The 22,261-nt window shown below is 51.9% G+C and overlaps 1 protein-coding gene across 1 annotated transcript in view; it reads right to left on the reverse strand.

Moving 5' to 3' along the window:
• The window catches only part of STIMATE (STIM activating enhancer), a 53,565-nt gene that overhangs the window by 3,993 nt on the left and 27,311 nt on the right, over nucleotides 1-22,261 (reverse strand). Inside the window, exons 2-7 of the mRNA XM_045493157.1 lie at nucleotides 13,669-13,717; nucleotides 11,733-11,828; nucleotides 8,338-8,459; nucleotides 3,640-3,752; nucleotides 2,525-2,602; nucleotides 1,597-1,746 (exon numbers count right to left, since the gene is read on the reverse strand). Coding sequence (XP_045349113.1) covers nucleotides 1,597-1,746; nucleotides 2,525-2,602; nucleotides 3,640-3,752; nucleotides 8,338-8,459; nucleotides 11,733-11,828; nucleotides 13,669-13,717 — 608 coding nt within the window. The remainder of the gene's footprint in view (nucleotides 1-1,596; nucleotides 1,747-2,524; nucleotides 2,603-3,639; nucleotides 3,753-8,337; nucleotides 8,460-11,732; nucleotides 11,829-13,668; nucleotides 13,718-22,261) is intronic.

Genomic DNA, 22,261 nt, shown 5'->3' on the forward strand with positions numbered 1-22,261 from the left:
CTCCGGCTGGAACGGAACCCAGTCAGAGCAAACTCAGCAAGGACCCACAACCTAAGGTCATCCTGGCAAAAAAGCCCAATTTTGACCAGGGGCATCACAGGTCTTTGAAGTTGCCTTCAATACAGCAAAAGCAAACAAAAGGGTCCCCTTTCTCAAGAGGAAAAGAAAACATCTGTGGAGCACATACAAGGCAGGTGGGTTTCAGAGCAGCTGCTTTAAGCCAACTTTGTAACTTGTGAAGACAAAAGGAGCCCTTCACTCTTCTGAATCCCTGGAATGACTTGGCCACGGAGCAAGGGCATCCAGGGCAAACTCACTCACTGCCAACCTGCCACACCACTTGCCTGGCTCCGCAGACCTCTGGGCACCACAGAAGGACAGGGACAGTTGCAGCTGTACAGGGGACCATGAGCTCATGCTCTCCCGGGGGCAGGATGGGGACATCACCTCTTCCTGGACCACTCCCTTGGTGGCTCCCAGATTAAACCTTCTCTCTGGCTCCCGACTGCCTGTACATGTGCTCCCCAATCACAAAGCACCTTGCCTGTCTCACCGAGACCTTTGCCTGTACCTCATTTCTTGTCATCCCATCCTACCCTGAGGAACACAGGCCACTCTGGCCATGATGGATTTCACATTGCCCAGATGCCATACCACATGAGCACGACTGCTCATGAGTCATTGCTTCTGCCTGTAGTGCTGTCTGTCATCCACCCAATGTTCACCAGGCTCTTCCAACACGACAAGCCCCAGGTCGGATCCTAGGCACCCCTAGAGAAGACATGGGCTTACCCTCTGTCCTGCTCTTCTACCCAGCTTCCAAAACTCCCTCCAGGATGCCCCCAGGAGTTAAACAGACTGTTCCAGGGTCCTCACAGGGCTTTTGTTAACACCTCAATCTCAAAACGATCAGTCTTACAGAGAGCTCTTCAGACACGTTCACCTCATGCAGTCTGAAGGTCTCTCAGGGAAGATGTCACCTCAGCCATTTCTGTAGCCCCACCCTGGGGGCTGACAAGGCCCTTTCAGGAGGCAGCCCTGGCCTCACCCTGCAGCACACAGAAGTGCAGGCTGCCCAGGGAGTGTAACTTTGCCTCCATGCTCCTAGTTATGACCACCAGTCTCCTCCAAGTCCAAACCCTTGAATGTAGGAAATCTGAAAATATGGGAAGGTGAGGTTCCCTGGGAAGGTCTGGCTACACCTACGTTTTAGACTTTTCTAGTGAGCTCAGCCAACACTTCCGCTGCTCTGTAGTGGTGGGCAGGGATTCAAACACCTGAATGCTTAAAGGTCAATGATCAGGCTCAGGAGAGTCTGTGCCAGCTTCCCTGGAAGGAAAGGCAGGGAAAGGCAGCCCCTCCCTTCCCTGTCTTCCTCCACTGGTGGAGGGATTGGGGAGGGACTGTCGGAGCCCTCACCACACTGGGTGCTCCACCTTCCTGCCCTGGGAAGGCCAGGGGCTGCAGGGATGGGTCCCTGCCAGATGGAGCTGTCAGCCTCTTCTCCCTCCCCCTGGCTAGTGCTGAGAGGACCAGATGCAAACAGAGACCAGAGACCTCCCTGGGTCGGGTGGTAGCATGGGGGCTCAGCCCTACCTCAGACTCTGACTCCTCGTGGGATGCAGCCCTTCGGTAGCGGACCTTACTCCCATTCCTCGAGTCCTGGTTGGCTCCCCTTTCTTCTAGTTTAGCTTTCGTCCTCCCCTTTCTCATGAGGAAATTGTCCACTACCCAGAACATCAAAGCCTGTGGGGAGGGAACCTGAGAGTTACTCTGGGATAAGCCGTTTGTGAAAGCAGAGCAGACCCCATCGGCATGCCTCCTACCCGCTCCAGATTACGTCCAGGACAAGGGGAAGAAAACCCTCATCCAGTCCCCCTGCTCTCTCACACAAGCTTTCAAAGAGACACCCACTCTCCACTTCCTCTGTTTCTACTTTCTTATCAGAGAACCGGCAAGAAAGCCCTGGCCCTCTTCACCCCGAGTGGTGGTGACTGATGGGGACAGCCTGCCTTGAGCCTTTGCCTTAGCCACTAACAAGGTCTCTGGGCTCCTGGTTGGGGCTCCTTCCACGGGCTGAGTGGCTGGCCTGCATAGTCGGCCACGTCTGTCAGCCCCAGGTGCCTGTAGCATTTCTTCTCACTGTTTCCTAATTCTAGCCAGTGTGCTTGTGAGTTTCTCTTGGAGCTCTGTGTAAACGACAGGGATAGAAGCCTGGCATCCTGATCTAGAAATCCTTGTCATGCATGTGGTGGGCCTCGTTGGTGGGAGGTCCCCTGGCAGGGAGGGCAAGACAGTTCCCGGGACCCTCCATCTTGCACAGGGGGCCTGGAGCATGGGGTGTGCCTGTTGAGAAAGCAATCCTGCCATCTTCACATCTGGAGTGGGGGTGGGGAGAGGGCAAATGCTCACACAGAGGGACGTGGGGGCCAAAGGGGGCTTTCTCTGTCAGACTCTGAACTGTGAATGGGACACTGGAAGGCAGAGAGCACGTGGGGGTAGGAAAATGCAACATGGCACTGACATTGACAAAGAAGGGGACGATCAGCATGACGATGGCCAGTTTCAGGTCTGGGTTTTCAATGGGATTCAACAGGGCCACCTGTAAAGAGAAGCAGACTCCGTGAGGTAGGGAGACACCACAGGGAAGGCACCTGAGGGTGGGGGTGGCGGCACGGGTCAATCCATGAGGCCCTGAGCAGGGTGGCATAGCTTAGACCACAGTCCCCCAAACTCTGATGGGTAGAGCACCTCACGCCCAGGGCTGCACAGGCCGTCCCGAAGTGTGACTGCTAACAAGGCAGGCCAGGGAGAGCACTTGGAGCAGTTAGGGCTTTCACAGCTTGCCCAGGGCTGTGGACTCAGGAAATGTAGTGGGCTTACAACCACACACCAGGAGGCATGGAGGGTGGGGAGGCTTTGGGGAGATAGAGGGAGCGAGGTCAGTGGATGCTCATTACAGACACTAGCAATGAGGTGCCAGGCTGCTTTCTTACAGAAGTCCTGCACCCCAACCACCTCCCGAAGGACAACAGCTCTGAAAAGCCTTGGTTTATTTTCTTAAAAAATAAAAAGCAGATACAAATAAAACCAAAGGAAAGCCAAGTTCTGAGCTACTTGTTTCCGAAGGCTCTTTGGCTGGTTTCATGTGGCCACATGGAGGAAATGGGCACTGGGGCCAGAGGGCAAAGCCAAGGGAACCCTGGGAACAACGTGCAACCAGGAGCTTCCTGTGCCACCAAAGGGCTCAATTAAACCACTGGCAAAGACGGGTGCGTGAGGACATGTGCAGATGTAGAGAACACCCTCCTGAGGGTTGCAGTCACGAGGCCTAAAGACCGCATCAGCCAGTAAGCAATCCGAGGGCAGGGACTCTTACTTCCATTACGTATCCCAAAGCTTAACCTAGAGCAGACATTTGCATGATCCAAAGAGATGGAGGCTAAGTGGAAAAACAAGCTCCCGCTCTCGACAGGCGGCCCTATCACGTGGAATCCAGGCTGCATTCATGCAGGCAAGAAAGAAAGAAACAACAAATTTGGTTTTCTAATAAGGTTGGGAATGTGTGGGAGGTAGGGGAAAAAGTACCACCTTGCTTGGTGTCCCAAGGAGCTGGTAGAGAAGGGACAAGAGGCAAACCTTTTTCCACTGAAGTATGAGGAGGACGATGAAGACGACAGACTTCTCAAAAATCATGATCACGATGTAAAGAGCACACTGCCCAACCCAGGCTCCACACTGCAGAGGGTCTCCTGTGGGGACAGTGGGTGTGCAGTCACGTGGGGCCCGGACACCACACCTCTGTCCCGTACCCACCGCTCCTGTGAGCCCTCACGCCCCCAGCTCACACCAGAATGCCGGCTCTAAAGCCACTTAATGAGCCCTGAAAGCACCAAGAATCACTTCAGCGCAAGTAGACAAATGTGAGTGTTTTAGACAAAATCAGAGAATTCCTAATTTGGAGATACCAGCGTGGCATTTCTTTCAAGAGATTCTAAGATATAATTAAAAAAACTAAAGTTAGTAAGTGCTCCCTGCTGGGGCTCGGAGAACTGGCTCTTTTTGTCCACTGGCAGAGCTGTGTGAAGCAAGACTGCTATTATTATCCGTTGTTGATTTTTCCAGTGACTGTGGTGCCACCCATCCTTTCCTCCATCTGTGGACTGGCTGATGTTTGTGACTGCGATGGCAGCAGATAACCTCTTTGCTCATCTGCTACCCCCACCTACCCTCCCCGGCTGTCCCTGCCGCCCTCAGCCCTGAAGGCAGAATTCGGACTGGAGGGATTCTGATTCTGTCTACACAGGGCAGCCCAAGACAGCTTTGGCTGGGGACAAAGAAGAAAAGTGGACAGCCCTCACAGCAAGGGGGCAGCAGTGAGGGGCTGTGCCAAGGGTCCATCTGTGATCCCATCAGTCACCGTGTTTGAGAAATGGAGAAATCCCAACAGTCCAAGCTGGGGTACACGCAGGCCCTGGAGGGCCTCCAGAATGTTTTAACAGGGACTAGAAGGAAGGGTGGAGGACCAGTCCCAGGGAAGGATCTGTATCCTCAGGGACAGGCAGAACCCACAGGATGGGCCTCCCAGGAGCCACACATGCCTCCCCAAAGTGGGAGACGCAGGGAGAGTGGGGTGGGGTCCCCCGGGGCCGGCTCTGGGAGCTCTGCACTTGTATGACCACCGCTGACCAGAAGAGCAGGGTAGACGGTAGCTTTTCAGGGGAGGCAAAGGCCCTAATATAGGCAGTGAGAAGAGAACGTGACCCAGAGAGAAGGCGCCAGCTTCTCGTTGGAGTCTATGGTTTCCGTAGCCATCCCTGTCACAGGCCCCAGCCCTGCCAGAGCCTGCCAGTGGAAGAGCAAGTGAATGCCTTCACGCAGCTGTAATGGACACAACATCAGGCCATTCCCTTTTCTGGAAAGCCTCGGGAGAAGGGTACAGAAGGCATGCAGAAGAGCCAAAGGGCCTTCCTTTGAGCTCGTTCTGTCTACTTTCACTTTTGGGATTAGACGCAGCTGAGCCAAGAAACCACTTCAGAAGCACAATCCCTCCTAGCCAGACTTTTAATGGAGTTCTGTAATCCCCTCAGTAAACTACGTGACCTTACTGAGAAAAGTTCTCAGAAACAACCAATCAAAATATTTGTTAAAAATCATTAAGATTGGAGACAGAGCACTAGCAGGCAGTATCTCTGAATGGGGACTGGCGTGTTTAAAGTCAACAGAACAAGGGGCCACACTTAATGTCAAGAGAAAACCCACTTGTTCTGTGTGTCTGCTCCCTCTGCTCTTCAATTTGAGGTGACTGACAAAGGGGGACGTGTTTTCCTCCCTCCCCTCATGTTGCCCCTCAAAGCTTAGCTGCAGCTGCGGCTTGTTTCATTTACACGCTTTAATAAAAAACATGGTGGAAAAAAATGTAAAAAAACCTGTGCAAACCTGCTCCCACACGTCCCTTCCTCTGCTGTGTCCAGACCACATGCAGCCCCAGCTGGAATGGGCACATGTGCGGTTTGTTTTTCAGATTTGTTTCATTTGAGAGCCTTTCAGACGTTCCCCACTGTCTCATCGCTTAAAAACAGACACGTCAGGCATTCTCGATGTGTCCTGCTTTTTACCACACTGGACAGCCTCGGGTTCACACATGGGTGTTTTTTTATTGAATAATTTCCTCAGGATAAATTGCAGGAATAGGGGACAAATGGACAGAACATGTTTGTCTCTCAAGGCTTCAGGAAGGGGCCATCAGGACAGGGGCAGGCAGCAAAACCCACAAACCACTGGTGCCCCTGGGGCAGAGACCCCACTTTCAGGGCTTCCGCTTGGGGAGAAGCTGCCTGGTCATCTGACTGTAAGCACACCTGTCACCTAGATCTCGTCTCACCCCTCAGGGCCACGTGGCTGATTCCTCAAGTCCCAGGTGCTTGTCAGCAAGTTCACCCTCTCCTCTAGGGACAAAGGAAGCACCTAGAAAACAAGCCTTTCTTCTTCGCTTAGCTGAGAAGAGAGCTCTGGGGCTTACATGGAACCATGGCCTCAAGCAGTGGGCTGGTCAACAGGTGCGGGAGACAGAATAACGGTCCCACAGAGAGACCACATCCTAGTCCCAGGAACCTGTGCGCGTGTCAGGTAACCTGGAAGAGGGGAGGGAGGTCGCTAACCAGCCAATTCTAAGTAAGGGAGAGCATCCTGTAGTATCCAGGTGTGCCCAGAGTGCTCACAAGGGCACTTCAAGCTGGAAGGAGGTGCTGGAAGGTCAGCGTGATACCGCGTGAGAGGACCGGTTGCGGGCCCCTCGGAGGGAGGAAGGGGCCACGACCAGGCAGTGCAGGCAGCCTCTAGGAGCGGGAAAAGGCAAGGACACGGGTGCCCCCCTAGAGACTCCAGAAGGAACCAGTCCTGCCGACACCTTGACTTTAGCCCAGGGAGGCGCACATGGGATGTCTGAACTACGACTGTAAGGCAAGAAATCCGTGTTGTTTGAAGCCACTAATTTCCCGGTAACTTTTTATAGCAGCAATAGAAACCGGTAACATGGACAGAAACAGAAATGAGGCAACATCACATGCGCTGTCCTCCTCCGTCAGCCTGGGGAGGGAGGACTCGGGACGGTCCTGGATAAGGGGCAGCTACATCTGGAGACACCCGGCTTGAAGACTCCGGTTCCTAAATGCAGTGGTGGGAAGACAGGACCGCACGGAAGCAAGCAGCTCAGACAGCCGCTGCCTCCCCGACGCGCTGGGGATGGGTGCAGTGCCTGCTGTGACAGGGCCAGCCTGGCCTCCCCTCCCGCGAGTCATCAAGGGGCCATGGGTGCACCTCCCACAGCACTGGTCACCACAGTGCAGTCCAGAGCCCCGCCTTCCAGGACGGGTCTCAGTGGCAAGCAGTGAGCAGCACCGTCCTTGGAGTTGGTGGGAGAGGAGACCCCCCCGCCCCCCCCTCAGCTGTGCACTGGCTCGCTGTGTCACTTAACCTCTCTGGGCATGAGCCTATAAATGAGGATGGCACCGCTGTGGTCCGAGTGTGTCCTCTAAGCTGAGGAGTCATGACTCGGGGCTTCTCAGAAGCCTTCTCTTGAACCACAGGAGCACACACTGTGTGTCAGACACTATCTTTAAGTCCGTGACTCACCAGGCATCGAGTAACGGGGCTAAGAAAAGCCCTCCCCTGAGTTCATCTCCCCTCAACGGAGACAAACAATTACTTAAGATTTCTAGAAATACCCAAGGCACTCAGAGCCAGCTCCATGAATCGGCTCCTTTTACATGTTGGTGCCTTGTGAGTTTTCAGTCATCTAGGAGTGACCGGCCCTGAGGCCCAGACCCAGGAGCTCTGTGGAAGGTATGAACAGGAAACAGAGTGGAGGTCCAGAATTCCTTCCCTTTTGTTCTGTGTGTGCCCCTATGTGGCCAAGGCCCCGCTGATGCTGTTCCCACTGAGACCAGGAGCTCCTGCTCCCAGACAGTAGGGACCAGCTATGAAGGTGGTCCTGAATTCCCAGGGTGTGGCAAGGCCTGAAGGAGGCACCTGTCTCTGCAGCCCTGCTCAGGCCACAGCCAGCCGCTTCCCTGGGAGTACGAAGTTGAAGTCAAGGGCGATGTGTTTGTGCTGGGAGACAGCCTCAGGGGAACTTCCTGCCCAGGCCATTGTCCCTGGGGCCTGAGGGGAGGGGGGTGGGTCAAAGATGAGCCAGCAGCCAGAGGTCACCTGTTTTAAGCCACATCTCTTTGAGGGAGGATGCACCTGGTGTCCCTGGCAGCCGTATGTGCCAGCAACTGGTGGGGGCCAGCCTACTGTCAGGAGACAGCAAGGCAACTTGGCCCCAGGGAGGGGAGAATCCTCCATCCTGCCCCTGCAGCCCCTGTAGCGAAATGGCCCAATGGCAGGACAAGCACAGACATGTGGCACAAAGAGGGCCAGCTCCCTACTGAGCACCTCCCAAACCAAGAGCCGTCCCTTCTCCAACGAGGTGGGCAGGCGGTGTGTACTCAGTGGGAAGCTCGGCACAGTGAGGTGGCCTTACAGCCAGCAGGTGTGGCCTCCAGTGCCCTCTGGTGGAAGAGGCCAATGCTGTGGCTCTCCCTGTGTCCAGGGTCTCTTGGCTTCTGCCGTCTAGTGGCAGTGATATGCGTACCTACCCACCTCAGACGTGTGGCACTCAGATACCAGCAGGGGACCAGAACTGGCCCCACAAGCACACAGAGGAGACAGTCACCGGCTCCTGAACCCTTGAATCCACTGGCCTGGAGGGCTGTATGGGACAAGGAGCAGAGCCCCCTCTAGGAAGCGCCCCCCACACTCCATACTATGTTACCAATGTCCATGCTACGTTACCATATTCGCCAAAACGCAGAGACTCCCACTGCTGCCACTCCACCAAGACGCTGACAGCACGCACGCCCACGTAGATGAGCAGCATGCCTACGGTGGCGTCCAGGAGGAAGTTGATGAGGTACCTGGGAGGAGAGGACATAGCAGCACTGTCAGGAAGCAAGAGCCCCTGGTGGGCCAACTTCAAGCCTGATGCCCTGGTACTTTGGCCTGTTCCGGGGCCCGTGCAAGAGGCTGTGGGGCTCACTCCCAGGAACCCCAACGAAGCCTCCCCACGACAGTGTGCTGACACTCATCAGGGACAAAGAAACTTGGAAGACCTCAAACACTCCAGCAAATGAAGACCTCTCATAAGACAGAGTGCCTGGAAACAGCAAGGGAGTCAGCAGGGAAACAGAACTTAATTCAGTAAAAGAAGTCTGTTCCATGACACTGTTCACATCCTGACGGTCCAGTCCACCCAAAGCCCTGAGACAGTGCTCCTGTTCCAGGTCAGGGCCATGTGGCCCTTGTTCATTCCCATATTTTAGATTCAGAGCCTACCATGGAGGCAAGTATAAGTACTTCTACGGAGTAGAAGCTTTATTCCCATGGAAAAGGCATGATGACGGGAGAAGGAGAGGAGGAGGGTTGGAAGAGCACTCCCACCTTGATCATGTGTTCTTGTAAGGTCTGTTCCCATGTGTCTGATACGCACCTCTTCCCTCACCAAGGAAAGGGCCTCCCTCGAGGGCCTGTACCCAGATCTTACTGATCACAGGCCCCAGTTCTCCACACAAAGCAGGAGACAGGCCATCACTGGGTCAGGTACAGACCTCTGGGATGCCAAGTGGCTCGGAAAGCCTTCAGGGTAGTGCCAGATGCCACAGATCAACTGTGACACTTTCCACTTTCTGAGGCTTCAGACATTTTATGCAGACTCACAGCGCCCACCCTAAGATAAGGCCCAGGCTTTGGCGACATGCACAGCACAATGATACTGGAGGAGCGCCCTGGAGTGGCAAGAAAACCAGAGGGGAAGGTGGTTTCTCCCGTCTGCCCTTCCTCTTTAAAATCACAAGGGGTCACTCTCAGACCAGAGACCAAAGCTTCCAAGGCAATTTCTCCAAGTTCACAGCTGGCCCTAAGCTAAACTGCTCTCGGACGCTTACATCTAATTGGTTTCAAGTGGTTCTCACATCTGAGGCTCACCTTGAAAATAACAAGAACACCTGATACATATACACAGGTCAGTTCATTCATTCCCTCACCAAATATTTATGCCTACTGTGCGCCAGGCCCTGGGAACAAAGACAGAAAGCTCCATACCCTCTATCCAGCACAGATGAGACCGGCAGACAGCAGTGGGCCCCGAGCCAGACTGGCCAGCTTCAAATTCCACTCTGTCACTACTGAGCCGTGAGAACTTAACTTACATCCTCTCTGTGTGCCTCAGTTCCCCAAGCTGTAAAATGAGGATAACCAAAGTATCTAAATTGTAGGGCAGGATCAAATGAATTAACACATGTGAACAGCGCTTGCCACCTAGTAGATACTACACAAATGTGTTGTTTGAATCATAGCTCCTCAGAGTCATGAAAGCTTCCCCCCCCCCCCCCCCCGGCCAACAAAGCTGTCCAGAGGAAGGAGCAGAGCCCCCAGCACACGGGACCCATGCAACCACAGGGAGCAGTTGTCTCCTTCTGTTTGAGCTTTCCCTGAGCTGAGGCCGGCTTCCTTTCCGGTCTGCAGACTCCCAAGATGCCCCAGGGCCAGCCCAACCCAGCCCACCTGTAAAAAGTCACAGGGCAGAGCAAGGATGGTAGGACCTGGAACAGATCCCAGGGCACATACAATCTACTCCCCAAGCACCACCTGTTCTTGTCCCCACTGCTGGGGCTCTCATGCCTTTCCTAAGTTTTAACAACAACTTCCTCTAACTGAACTGTTAACTTCCTGAGAAGTGCCCCACTGGTTGGTTTCCAGTGGCGCTTATACTCATCAACTCCTGAAACCTTCATAGGAATCCTGGGGATCTGGCAGGACACACAGGACAGGGGAGCAAACTATGGCTCAGTCTGGCCTCTCAGTCAAGTGCCTTCACCATACCAAGCTCCATCTTGGGCCTTTTCTCCTCCAGGCTGAGCACTCAAGATCGGTCAACAGCCCTTTCTCCATCCTGGCTATGATTCAGTTTGTCACTGTCCCTCTTAAAGCTGTATCATCTTCTTTTTGCAGACGGGCAATGGAGGTGCTGCAAGGGAGAGTCCTGCACATGGCCGAGGCTACACCAGGAGTTAGGTTAGAGGCTCCTGTGCAAGCAGCTGGCTCTCAGTCTATCCTGGTCAACGACATCAAGATGATTAACAAGATCAGACAATGATTCAAGCCTGCTGGGGGGCTCAAGAGTTGGAAGGACAAGGCCCTTTCCTAACCATCTCCCCTACAGAAGGGTCACCTTTCTACTCCTCTGCTTTGTGACTACATACACCCAAACATCCAAATAGATCACAACCTGTCCAGTTCTTAGAGAAAGATTCTGGGCGACTTCACGACTTCCTTCTGAAATCTAAATCTACACAGTCATCAAGGAAGGAGCCTTAAAAGAATCTTCCAGTCCAAATGTTCTTAAATACACACTAAACCTCTTGGCAGGGGACTCACCAGCCATCCACCCTGCTCTCTCAGTGGCAGGGGCAGGACAGGGGTGGCGGTGGTGGTGGTGGGAGGTGTGTGTTCCAGGCAGAGGGCAGCATGAGCAAAGGCATAGAAGCAGGAGGTAGCTGGTGGGGTTCAAGGCCACCAGCACAGCACTGGCTGGAGCAAGTCTGAGCCAGGAAGGTAGGAGATGGAGCCAGGATAGGGCAGGTGAGCCTCCTTTTCCACTCCATCTGCCAGGAGAGGCACAATTTGGGGATTCAGTCAGATTTCTTAGGGTGGGGGACTGTGTGGAAGGCACACTGCAGGGATGTGCCAGAACAACCTGTGGTCTTCAGGTCAAAGAGGTCAATGATGGTCAACAATGGCTTTGACCCTAAGCAGGTGGCATCACAGAGGAGCCCTTGTGTGTCCAGTTCCAGCAGAGATACTCCTTCAGGGCACGATGCCGTCCTGCCAGGGACTGCTCCCTGCCAGGAGGCATAAAAGTACCAGAACACCAAGGACCAGAGTTCTGATGAGCAGAAAGCCAATGCACAGGGCAACCGTAAGCAGGCAAAGCCCTAATGGTCAACTGACAGCTGTGTTAGAGCAACCACAGGCAGCACACAGAATATGGTCATTTGGGGGAACACAGAGCACAATGGGGGGTTGCTCCCTCCCCAAGCTAGAGGGAACATGACTGGTGGCAGAAAGCAAGACCAGCCTACAATTTCGGTGGATGGGTGGGTGATGTTTGTACTGGAATATCAGCCACTTACAGTGAACAAGGGTCCTCTTCAGTGAGATCTGCTAGGTACACATTTGCAAAGTGGATGAACAGCATTCCTATGGCTTGTTTGGAAGTGTCTAAAAACCTGCACAAAATAGGATCAGCACTTGTTATCACCCCAACAGGAGGGTAATATCCAATTTAGGGGAAATGAGAAGTCTGAAACAGGAAGAAAGCTAGCAGGGAGATCTCAACTTCCCCATTACTAGTCACCTCTTCCCCCAGCATCAGCACTAACTCAGGCTGGGCATCTCGGCTACCTTTTGAACTCTTCAATAACACTAAAAGGCCACTGATGTATAACATCATAAATACTGTATAAACCCCTAAAAGGCCACTGATGTATAACACATGTTTAAACATATTTAAATTAGGTGTGTTTACTTTTTCATTTTTTGTTATTTCAAAATGCTCGACAATAGCTTTGCGATGAAGTCCAAGGTGCCTCTGTTTTAAAGAGCTCCCATTCAACCTCACTCAGAGCTAAATGCTGTGCAAGACTAACAAGATGCCCAAATCCAGCACTGCAGCTCAAACTCTAACGAATTCTGGCTGCTGCCATTTATGCCCTGGGCTAGCCTGGGGTGGACAGATATTTTCTGTAAAGGGCCAGAGAGTAAATATTTTAGGCTTTGCAGGCCACTGTTTGCAGCAACTGGTCACCCCCCCCACCCCACCCCCCCCCGCCACTGCAGTGTGAGAGCAGCCATAGAGCCCGCCATTCTTGCAACCCTTTATGAAAATGGACAGCGTGCCAGATTGGGCCTGTGGGCTGTAGTTTGTCAACCCTTGGGCTAGATGGCAGGGTGTTCGTTCTGGAGACACCATGTTGCCCCATCCATGAGGGGTCTTTAGTTTCTCCCCTGCCACGAACACCTGGAAACCACAGGTAGTCTTTGGATTGCAGTCAATCTCCTGGTCTCCCAGGCTGGGCATCCAGGGTTGGGCTAGGCCACTGAAGGGGGTGGTGAGGGGCACACAGGCTCGGACCATCAGCCTTGGGGTCTTAGGGCTGAATGGACTTTGGAGATTATCCAGACCAACCCCATGACTGAAGCTTGAAAATCATTTCCTGAAATAATGGCAAAGTAGAAGTCCCCCCTCCAAAGGACAATGTGTGCCCCACTGAGTACCCCAGCTCCAGACCCTCCCCAGGTCCCCCAGCTCAAGCTAGATACCCAGATTCAAGAGAAACTGACCGGGGAAAATAAAAACAAGAATGATCAACATTCACAAATAATGCACTGCAGATCAATAAGGAGATGCTTAAAATGTTGTAAAGGGCCTTTATCACAGTGATTTATCTGACGTCTTCTCCGGAGGGGAAAATGGCTATTTTGTTAGCACACCTGCAAGCCTAACACAGCCCAAGAAAGTCAGCTTCTTGTGGACGTGTTGTTCCGAAGAGCTGGCTGTCGCCTTATTTTCTGGAGTTTTGTCTTTGGAAGCCGTGTCTGAAGCTTTACCCTCCTTTTATGAAGGAAAAACTGCTACCACAGGGTCATCCTAGGACTAGGAAAGACTAGTTTTGGGGAGAGAAGCATATACATCGTATATCTGAGTAATCTCCAAATATAGATAATGTTCTGCTCACACACACAGACTACAGAATCTGAGGATTTATCACAATCTAACACCAGGGAGACATAATTAAAGGGACTTGCAGCACACAGTGATATATCTGTCTGATCCTCCGTTTTCTAAAACTGGCCAGCGGTGTGATGATAGAATAAAGGCAAAGCTCAATGTTATCTGGAGAAATAGAAGTCTTTCATATTATTCGTAGTTCCTAATGATTGATTCAACTAAGGGATCCTAACACTTTATGTTCTGGAGAACCGCTCACATTGCCCCCTGCCCTCCCTGCAAATAAACCCCAAATAGCCCATGGCATTCTAGGAAGGTGTTAATATTTAAATACGCACCATATCCTCCACGGCCGTCTCTCATGCTTTGGCTCTCTGAAGCGCTTGACTGGAAGAAAACACACACCATTCAGCGGCTTTCCACAGCGACAACGAAGCAAAATGCATTCAACAAGTGGGGTTATCAGTACACTCGGGGTTGACACTACTAAGTTAAGGTACTTGTTCTTTTAACATGTGCCAATGCACAACAAGCTATGAAGGTCACAGAGGCCCCAGGCCCTGCACTGGCTGCTGACCAGTACAGACTCTTCAGAACTGGACACTTATGAAGAAAGACTCCTCACAATGTGTGGAAAACTGTGTTTTCTTCTCTTTTGTGATGAGGTTCTCTCAGGGCCTGGAGACCACAAAGTGGAATGCAGCTACCTCCAACTTCAGAATTTGCTCTACATGATGACAAGTCCATTCATCCACCCATCTAGTGGCTGGGCCACTAGCCAGGCACTGAGACAAAGGCGAAGGCAGCTGTCCAGCAGGAGGGCAAGCACGCAACCATACAGTGAGGCAAGTGCTAGAGAAGAGGTATGTCTGAGGCAGAGTGAGGGCATGAGGGAAGGATGACCACGTCTGCCTGCCTGGGAGGGCCTTGGTCAGGAGATACTTCACTGGTGCGAGGCAGCCAACCCAGGTCCTGAAGGTTAGCAAAGTTGAGCGAATGGACCAGGGAGGGGACAGAGCACACACCATGAGCTCATGGGTGCAGGGACATAACATGGCAGACAAATGCAGCAGAAGCCACATGACGGAGGGTCTTGAATGCCAGGCTAAGGAACCTGGAATGAATTCATAGGGAAGGAAAAGCCAGGGCAGAGTGCTAAGCAGAGTCAAAGACATAGTTGGGATCGTGTTTTAGAAACATGGTTCCGAATCATGTAGATGGTGGGTTTCTGGGGCTGGAGAAAATGCTGGTTGAGCCCTAGCACCAGGCGGGGGTGCTCCTGGCTACAGAACAGCCAGCGGGGTGGGGCGCTCCTTCACCAGCAGGTCGACCTCAAAAGGCAAAGGACCGCCCAAACTGGCACTTTCACCTTGGGTCTGCAGACTGTCTCCACGGGTCTATCCCTTGACACAAACACCAAAAGTGCTGCATGTGTGATGTCGCCCCTCACAAAAGTACCAAGGAAGACACACCACAACCAAGCCTATGGAGGGTCCTCGTTACTAAGGCAGTGGGTGAAAACCAACAGCAGAGCTCCGAGTTGCCAATGAGCATGCAGGAGGAGGACACAGGGAGGGAGAGCTTGGTGCCCGAATCAACCGACCCTGCTACTTTAAATGAAAACAGGCAGTCTGCAGTCTGCAACGCAAGGACTACCTGTACACAGAAACAAAACAGGTATGGTGTTCAGAGAGACATTTTGATAGACCAACAAGCAGGAGGAACTGTAAGGACGTCTGTCACTCTGCTGATACATCACAGATCCCCAAATGTCAACAACGTCAAAGAATCTGGAGGTGGGGCCAGGAGGTTCTGCTGGCCCAAAAGGTTCTCAAAGGCAGGGGTCTCCTCCCCACAAGTACCCAAGTCTCACTGAGGGCCTGGGTGCTGGGGGATGGAGACGCAGAGGAAACTGGGCCAGGAGAAAACAATCTGGAGGGAAAGCCCCCAGTCAGGACCAGGGCCACTTCATGGGCGTTTGTGCTTCTGCCTCAGGGGCCTCTGTCCTCATCAGTATAAAATAAACATGTCCTGAGGGGCAGCACCTTCTCATTCTGAGGAGACACATGCTCAAGTACCAGGATGGCGGCAACTCACTGGCAGTTAGTTTAGGGAAAAAATTACACCTTATATAATCATATAAAGTAACTACATATTACACAGGGTGTAATTATAACACATTGTAATAAATACAATCTCAGTAATTATGTAATAAACCTATTATTTATGTTAATATGACACATAACATATGAACGGAGGTAAATGTGGTGTCATGGGAAAAATTGTATCCTCACTCCCTGAATTCACGCTGGGGTAGTTCCTAACCCCCAGTACCTCAGAATGTGGCTGTAGTTAGAGAGAAAGTCTTAAAAGAGGGAATTAAGGTAGAAGGAGGTAATACAGGTGGGTCCTATTCCAACATGACTGGTGTCCTTTTACAGAGAGATTAGGACCCACACAGACTGAGGGGCGATCCTGTGAGGTGCCATCTGCGAGCCAGGGAGAAAGGACTTGGAAGAATCCGATCCTGCCCACATCTTGACCTGGCACTTCCAGCCTCCAGACCTGTGAGAAGAGAAATTTCTGGTGTCCAAGCCCTCCAGTCTGTGGTACTTTATGGCAGCCCTAGCACACTAACACGTGTGGCAGCACAGTCGTTGGAGAACCCAGAGGAAGGCTATTTGAATATTCACTAAATTACTATTTAGATTTTTCTGTAGGTTGAACATTCAAAGACAATTGTTTTATGTTTATTTGAGAAAGAGAGAGAGAAAGAGAAGGAATGAACAGGGGAGGGGCAGAGAGAAAGGGAGACAGAGGATCTGAAGCAGGCTCCATGCTGACAGCACAGAGCCTGAAGCGGGGCTCAAACGAACCGTGAGATCATGAGTTGACCCGAAGTCAGATGCTTGACTGACTGAGCCACCCAGGCGCCCCAACATTTTGAAATAAAAAGGTGAGAGGAAAACATACTGTAAAAGCATACACCAGGACAGCCATTTCATCTGGCAATATCAATCAAAATTTTAAGTGCCCAGACCCCTTTAACCTTCAATGCACTGCCAGATGTGTGTTCTACAGGCACAACATGTGCCAAGATATACAGGGATCTTCACTGTAATATTGTCCTAACAAGTACCCGGAAAGACACCAATGTTTGCCAGTGTGCGGCTGGGTATATATGTCACGGTACTATGCAACATTAGGCTGTCACTGAAAACAACAAGGTGATCTGCATGGACTCATGTGGAAAGATTTCCAAATTATATTAATAAATTGCATTAAAATATGCCTACCACCATTCTGTTCATACCCTTTTTATTTTTTTAGCCTTTAAAAAAGATTTTATTTTTATTTTAAGAGGGTAGCTTTTTTTTTCTTTTACTTTATTTTTGAGAGAGAGAGAGAGAGAGAGAGAGAGAGAGAATGAATCCCAAGCAGGCTCTATGCCATCAGCATAGAGCCTGATGTGGGACTTGATCTCACAAAACCTAAGAACATGACCTGAGCCGAAATCAGGAGTCAGATGCTCAACTGACTGAGCCACTTAGGTATCCCTAAAGATTTTAAGTAATCCTTACACCCAATGTGGGGCTTGAACTCAAAACCCGAGATCAAGAGTAGCATGCTCTACTGAGCCAGCCACGTGCCCATGTTTATACCCATTTTTTTTAATTAAAAAATGTTCTTAATGTTTACTTATTTTTGAGAGAGACAGAGAGAAAGAAGGGGGGGAGGGGCAGAGAGAGAGGGAGACACAGGATCCGAAGCAGGCTCCAGGCTCTGAGCTGTCAGCACAGAGCCTGACATGGGGCTTGAACTCGTGAACTGCGAAACCATGACCTGAACCAACGTTAGATGTTTAACCAACTGAGCCACCCAGGCACTCCTGTTCATATCCATTTTTAAAGATATATATTTATGTTGGTGTTATGCATGTGTTTTTTCCCTAGAAGGGTACATGGCTATTAACAAGAGCTGCTTTTGGTGAAAGGAATTATAGATCAGGGGAGTAGACTTTCTACATCATTCTGAATGGTTTAAAACATTCTTCTGATCTCACATTGTTTTTATTTCAATGAATTAAAAATAAACCCTTCAGACACCTGTGCTAATACAGCAAAGCGGGACATGGGGAGATGTGGTGTGGGCCATGGGGGCCTATGGGACACGAAGAGAGAAGAATGTGTGTGCGTGCTGATCATGCTCGCAGGTAGGGGTGCAGCCTCACGTAGGAGTACCTCAGACAGAATTCAGAACCCACTCGTGATTCTCCAGAACAGAGCAGTGTGACTCCTGCCTTCTTCCTCTCCATCTGCCATCCCCTCCCCCCAGAACATTTCAGAGTCTAAAATCTTTTTATTTTTAATTAAAGGCAGAAGAAACATTAAAAGAACTCCTCCAGATCTAATGTGGCAGGAAAACTCTGGAAGCTGCTCTGCCACGCAGTCATGCTGTACTGCGGGGCCTGTGGTGTGACAGGCCCCATTCAGCAGCAGACGAAATAGACACAATTTTTGCACTTCTCGCATTATCCGGGCAGGGAGAGGGGAGAGGATATGTGGAGAGTGGCAGGATGGCGACTTGACACTAAAGCGGGAAAGGACAGTGGGCTGGAAATGGGTTGGCAGATTGCAGATCAGGAGGTCTGGAAGGTGAGCCAATGTCCAAAGAAAGGCAGGGGTGAGTCATAGGTGTCTGCGGAAGAGCCCTCAGGTGGAGGGCTGGGGCCAGCAAGCGGCAAGAATGTGGGCATGAGGTCAGATAGCCCAGGCCTCGTGGCCAGGGTGACCTGGGGGTGGCCAAGGGCAGGGGGCTGTGGTCTACTGTTGCTGTGCTGAGAGCGGCCTGAGGGCACCAAGGCAGGAGCGGAGAGGCAGATTAGGCCACTACAATAACCCTGGGTGACTGGGTGCTCGGCCTGGGTGGTGGAGGAGAGCGCGACCAGAGGTGGGAGCCGCAGGGTACCTTCCGCAGTGAACCTACAGGATTTGCCGACAAGGTGGATGCGGGTATGGTGGGGGCTGACACAGTTCTGCCCATTTCTGGTTTTGTTTTGCTGGTGGTGGTTGGGCGGGGAGGGGGGGTGTTGGGGGGGTTTGTGGGAACCTGGAAGACATGAGACTTCTGTGCACAAGAAATGAGCTGCCCCCGAGTCCCTCATGGACAGTGAGCCAGGCACCAGTCCCATGGAAACACGCCCGTTCCCTGCAGGAGCCTGGAAGCTGCTCCCTGGGAAGCCATGAACAACAAGGCTTGAGCAGAGAGTGGTTCAGGCAGAGCCACAGGACAGATGAGTTTTGCTCAATTATTGGTGCTTCTATAGGATGCAGAGAACTGAGATGGGGACAGAAGCCAAAGCACAGCACAAGCCACCCTAACACTCACCGCACAGCCTGGGGCAAGAGGCTGGGAAGGACAGCACGACTCCAGGGTAGGTCAGGTCCTTGAAGGCGGGACACCAGAATCTCAGGCTGACAGCTTCAAAGAGCCCCCAGTAGGAAAAGGAAGGAGCAGAGTGGGGGGTGGAGCAGGGACAGGAGAGGGACTGTCGGGGTGTGCAGTACTCAGTGGTCCCTGAAACCTGGCACACAGACCCCATTCCACTCCTTTGACAACACTGTACACCACCACCTCCAGGCTGTGGTGGGGCCCTAAGCAGGTGCTCTGCATTTACGCACACGTGTCCTGAAGACAGGCATGGGGTCCTGTCACCTCTGAAAAGGAGTAGTGGCCAAGAGCCAGACAGATATGGCTTGGAGTTCTGTCTTTGTTACTATGTAGCCAACTGACTGTGTGTAAAAAAAAAAGGGGGTGGGGGGCTGCCAGGTTGGTGTCAGGATTACATGAGAACAGGCGGAAGATGCTGGCACAGACACATGCTCAGGAAAGCAATCTGCACTCAGGGGTCCCTGTCCTGGCCCTGCTTTCCCATTCCTCCTCTCGGTGTCTACTCTCCTCAGGCCTGGGGCTGAACCACCTCGTCTTAGTCTCTGGGTCCCTGAGAAGCATGTGACCTTGGGTCTGCCATCTGCAACATGACCTCTCTACAGGGGCCTAAATGCTAGGAGGGTCCCAGGGTTCCCCAACCCTGTTATCCTTCCTGGGCTGACTCCCCAGTGCTCTGAGTGCTCTTCTGTCTCTCTCTTCTGCCTCTCCATGGTCTGTCCTCCCTTCACAGGCTCCCCTTCTAACCAGGACTTCCAAGGTGAGGGCTCTCCAGCCTCCTCCCCCCGCCAGCCCTCGCTCCCTGGCTTCACAGAATGGATGCATCCTCTGCTTGGGGACTCCTTACCTTCCTCTCCGACTCAACTGTCAATCGCCCCTGCCAATTGTGCAACTCAAGGCTTCTGGATGTGTCCTTTTCCCCATTTCTACCACCAAAGTAGTCGGGGCCTCATGACTGCTTTCCTGTGCTAAGCAGACTGCCTCCTAACAGGGCTCCCTGCCCCTGGCTCTCTGACCACCCCACCCACCTGTGCTTCCCTCCACTACACTGAGCTCCAACTGTGCCCGGGACATATCACTGGATAATACAGCCAGGTCCCTGCCCTCAGGCAACTTTCCATCTGTAACAGTGCACATCACTGTTGACTTGCCTGAAACACCACTCCCTTCTTTCCTAATCTTACACATTTTTTAATTTGGGAGAGGGCACGTGTGCCTGCACATGGGATGGGGCAGAGGGAAGGCGGGAGAGGGAGGCGGAGAGAGAGGATGGGACGGCGAGGGAGAGGGAGAGAGAATCTTAAGCAGACTCTCAGTGCGAGCCTGATAGGTGCCTAGATTGTAACCTAGGCCGAAATCCAAGAGTCAGATGTGCAAACTACTGAGCTGCCTCTTACCCATTTTTGAATTAAAATACATCTTTGGAAGAGATGAACATATACAAACTTCAGAGTACATTCTTTTGGCTAATATTTGGATGGTATATCCTTTTTAATGTCGTTTTTTTTTTCAATATTATATTTAAGGTGGGTCTACCGTAAACAGCATATAGGTGAGCTTTCCCCTATAAATCTGGCTCACAATTGTAGTGGGTTGAATAGTTGTCTCCAAAAAGATGTCCAAATCCTGACCCCCCACCCATACCTGTGAATGTGACCTTATTTGGAAAAAGGGTCGTTACAGGTGATTAGGATACAGAACTTGAGATAAGATCATCCTGGATAAATGAGGTGGGCCCTAAATCTAATTACCAGTGTCCTTGAGAGACAGTAGAAGGCAAGGGGAAAGGAGAAGGCCTTGTAAAGGCAAAGGCAGAGGCTGGAGCGTTGCAGCCACACCCCTGAAGAGGAACCCCTGAAGAGGAGGAGATGGGGAAGGATTCACCCCCAGACTCACTGGAGGGAGTGTGGCCCTGCTAACAGCTTGATTCTGGGCTTTGAGCTTCCAGAAAGGAGAGAACTTCGGTTGTGTTAAGCGAAGAAGTTTGTGATTATTTGTATGGCACCTCTAGTAAACTAATAAAGGCATTTTTTTTTCTCCTAAAAAAAAAAATCTGAAGAGTACAAACACACTCAGTGAGAAGTCTCCCTTCTGTCTGAAATCCCAAGCCATGTTTCCCTTCTCAGAGCCAACCACTGTCACCCAGATCTTGCACAGCCTTCCAGAGACACGCCACATGAGACCAAAGATGGACAGATGTCTCTTTTCAGAGACAGACAGACACCCACATAGTTTACACACTGTGGGACCTTGCTGCTCTCATTGAAATTTCACCTCCTGTACACGCAGCTCTGCCTCTTTTGTCAGAGGTTCTGTGGTCTGCCATGGCGTGGCCGTGCACCACGCAGTGAATGTCCTTGCCACATACCGGCCATGCCCGTGTGGGTGAATCTCTAGTGGCGGACTCGCCACGTCAAAGGTCGCGTACATGCAGCTGATTCTGTCACACCACTCTCCAGGGGGTGTGGCAATTCCCACGACTGCCCGTTTCCCCACATCCCCGCCAGCAGGGAGCAGGAGCAAACCTTGCCAATCTGATCACCAGACAGGCTGCCTCCTCCGCATGGCTTCAGTGTGTACTGACCGGGTCATGTGGGTGCCCAGATGCCCGCAGGGCTCGCTGATGCCCAGCACCTCCGGTGGGGCTGGCAAGGCCCCCACCTGGCCCCTTCCCTCACACGTGCTCTCGGCTCACGCCCTCCCTTGAGGGGGCAAGGCACAGCGATCACTCCTGTAGAAGTTCTGCGTACCCCACTTCACTCTCCCTTTCAGAGCCTTGCCGGTGGTGCTCCCATAGCCTTGCTGCATGACAGAGGACAGCTGAGATTCACATACAGGTGTTTTCTTTCATGTCACAAGGAGGAAGACATAAGAGGTGGTGTTAAAAATCACAGGGCTTGACGGGGGCGCCCGGCTGGCTCAGTTGGTGGAGCATGTGACTCTTGATCTCGGGGGTTCTGAGTTTGAGCCCCATGTTGGGTATTGGAGATTGCTTAAAAATAAAACCTTTAAAAAAAATCACGGGGTTTGGAAGGGGAACAATTACCATGTAGTCCTATTTAGAAACTGAGTCATAAAAAGCACAACTGTTTTGAAATTAAACCACACAATTAAGAGAGCCATTTGGTCAATGTCAGGCACAGCCTGAGAGAAGCAGAGTTGCCAGGAATGGAAGAGACAGTAAGAAGCTGCTTAGCTACCAGGTGGAGAGAAAGAAAGGTTTATGGTCGAATGGAGGTGGGGTTAACAGGGATTTTGCAGACTCAGTTACTGGGTAGTGGCAGTCTATTGCACCTCTCCTGATCTGAGGACATTTCCCAAACCAGCACGTGGAGGGAAGACTGCCACCCCGCCCTGTGGATACAGCACAGGAAGAGACTCCTGAACCCGGCAGTGCTCTTGGCACAGCGCTACCCTCTGCTGTGAAAATCCACGGAGGCAATCCAACTACATACGGAATATAAATGAGTGGAATGTTCATGT

This window comes from Leopardus geoffroyi, chromosome A2 (genome assembly GCF_018350155.1).
Source record: "Leopardus geoffroyi isolate Oge1 chromosome A2, O.geoffroyi_Oge1_pat1.0, whole genome shotgun sequence".
Classification (NCBI taxonomy): Eukaryota; Metazoa; Chordata; class Mammalia; order Carnivora; family Felidae; genus Leopardus; species Leopardus geoffroyi.